Source organism: Mastomys coucha, unplaced genomic scaffold, assembly GCF_008632895.1.
Source record: "Mastomys coucha isolate ucsf_1 unplaced genomic scaffold, UCSF_Mcou_1 pScaffold5, whole genome shotgun sequence".
Classification (NCBI taxonomy): Eukaryota; Metazoa; Chordata; class Mammalia; order Rodentia; family Muridae; genus Mastomys; species Mastomys coucha.
The window spans coordinates 90,792,336-90,793,097 of NW_022196911.1; the positions used below are offsets into that span (position 1 = coordinate 90,792,336).

Sequence of the window (762 nt, forward strand, 5' to 3'; positions counted from 1 at the left end):
TACATCCTTCTGATTTGAGGTCCCAGCAAGAAAGTACAGGGGGCATTCCCTACCCACAATCAGTATACTGAGGGTCCAGCCATACTCCAGTGGCAGCACCTCTGGCCCATGTAGATCTGGGGGGCAAGGGCGGCAGAATTGCGAGGGGGGGTGCTGGGTGGACTCCTTTCCCTTCCTTTCCCTCCTCCCACTTCTTCGTTCCAAATTGGGGGCCGGGCCAGGCAGTTCTGATTGGTTGGGGGCCGGGCAGCTGGCTCCCCCTCTCTGAGAGGCAGGGTTCCTCCCAGCTCTCCATCAAGATGGTATAAAAGGGGCCCAGGCCAGTCGTCGGAGCAGACGGGAGTTTCTCCTCAGGACGGAGCAGGAGGCACGCGGAGTGAGGCCACGCATGAGCCGAAGCTAACCCCCAACCACAGCCGCAAAGAGTCTACATGTCTAGGGTCTAGACATGTTCAGCTTTGTGGACCTCCGGCTCCTGCTCCTCTTAGGGGCCACTGCCCTCCTGACGCATGGCCAAGAAGACAGTAAGTTCCAAACTCTGGGGAGTTTACGGCTTCTTGGTATCGCATTCTGTGTAGGCGTCCTAGCATTTAAGATATAAACGGAGGCACAGGGGTGCTCCAGAGTCAGGGATGGGAAAGTGATGGAGAGGAACCGGAAAGAGAGAGGTCACCCTGGTGAGCAGATGAGGGCGAGCAGTTCTCAGAAGTGGAGCCCTGGATGAGATGGCACAGGAGGAAATTTCAAGCACCCATCTGTAGC

General features: G+C 57.2%; 1 protein-coding gene across 1 annotated transcript in view; it reads left to right on the forward strand.

Annotated features, from left to right (window-relative positions):
• Positions 1-319: 319 nt before the first annotated feature.
• Col1a1 (collagen type I alpha 1 chain) overlaps positions 320-762 on the forward strand; it is a 16,581-nt gene continuing 16,138 nt past the window's right edge. The window contains exons 1-2 of the mRNA XM_031354061.1: positions 320-599; positions 686-760. Of these exons, the coding sequence (XP_031209921.1) occupies positions 449-599; positions 686-760 (226 nt within the window). The 5' untranslated portion in view covers positions 320-448. The remainder of the gene's footprint in view (positions 600-685; positions 761-762) is intronic.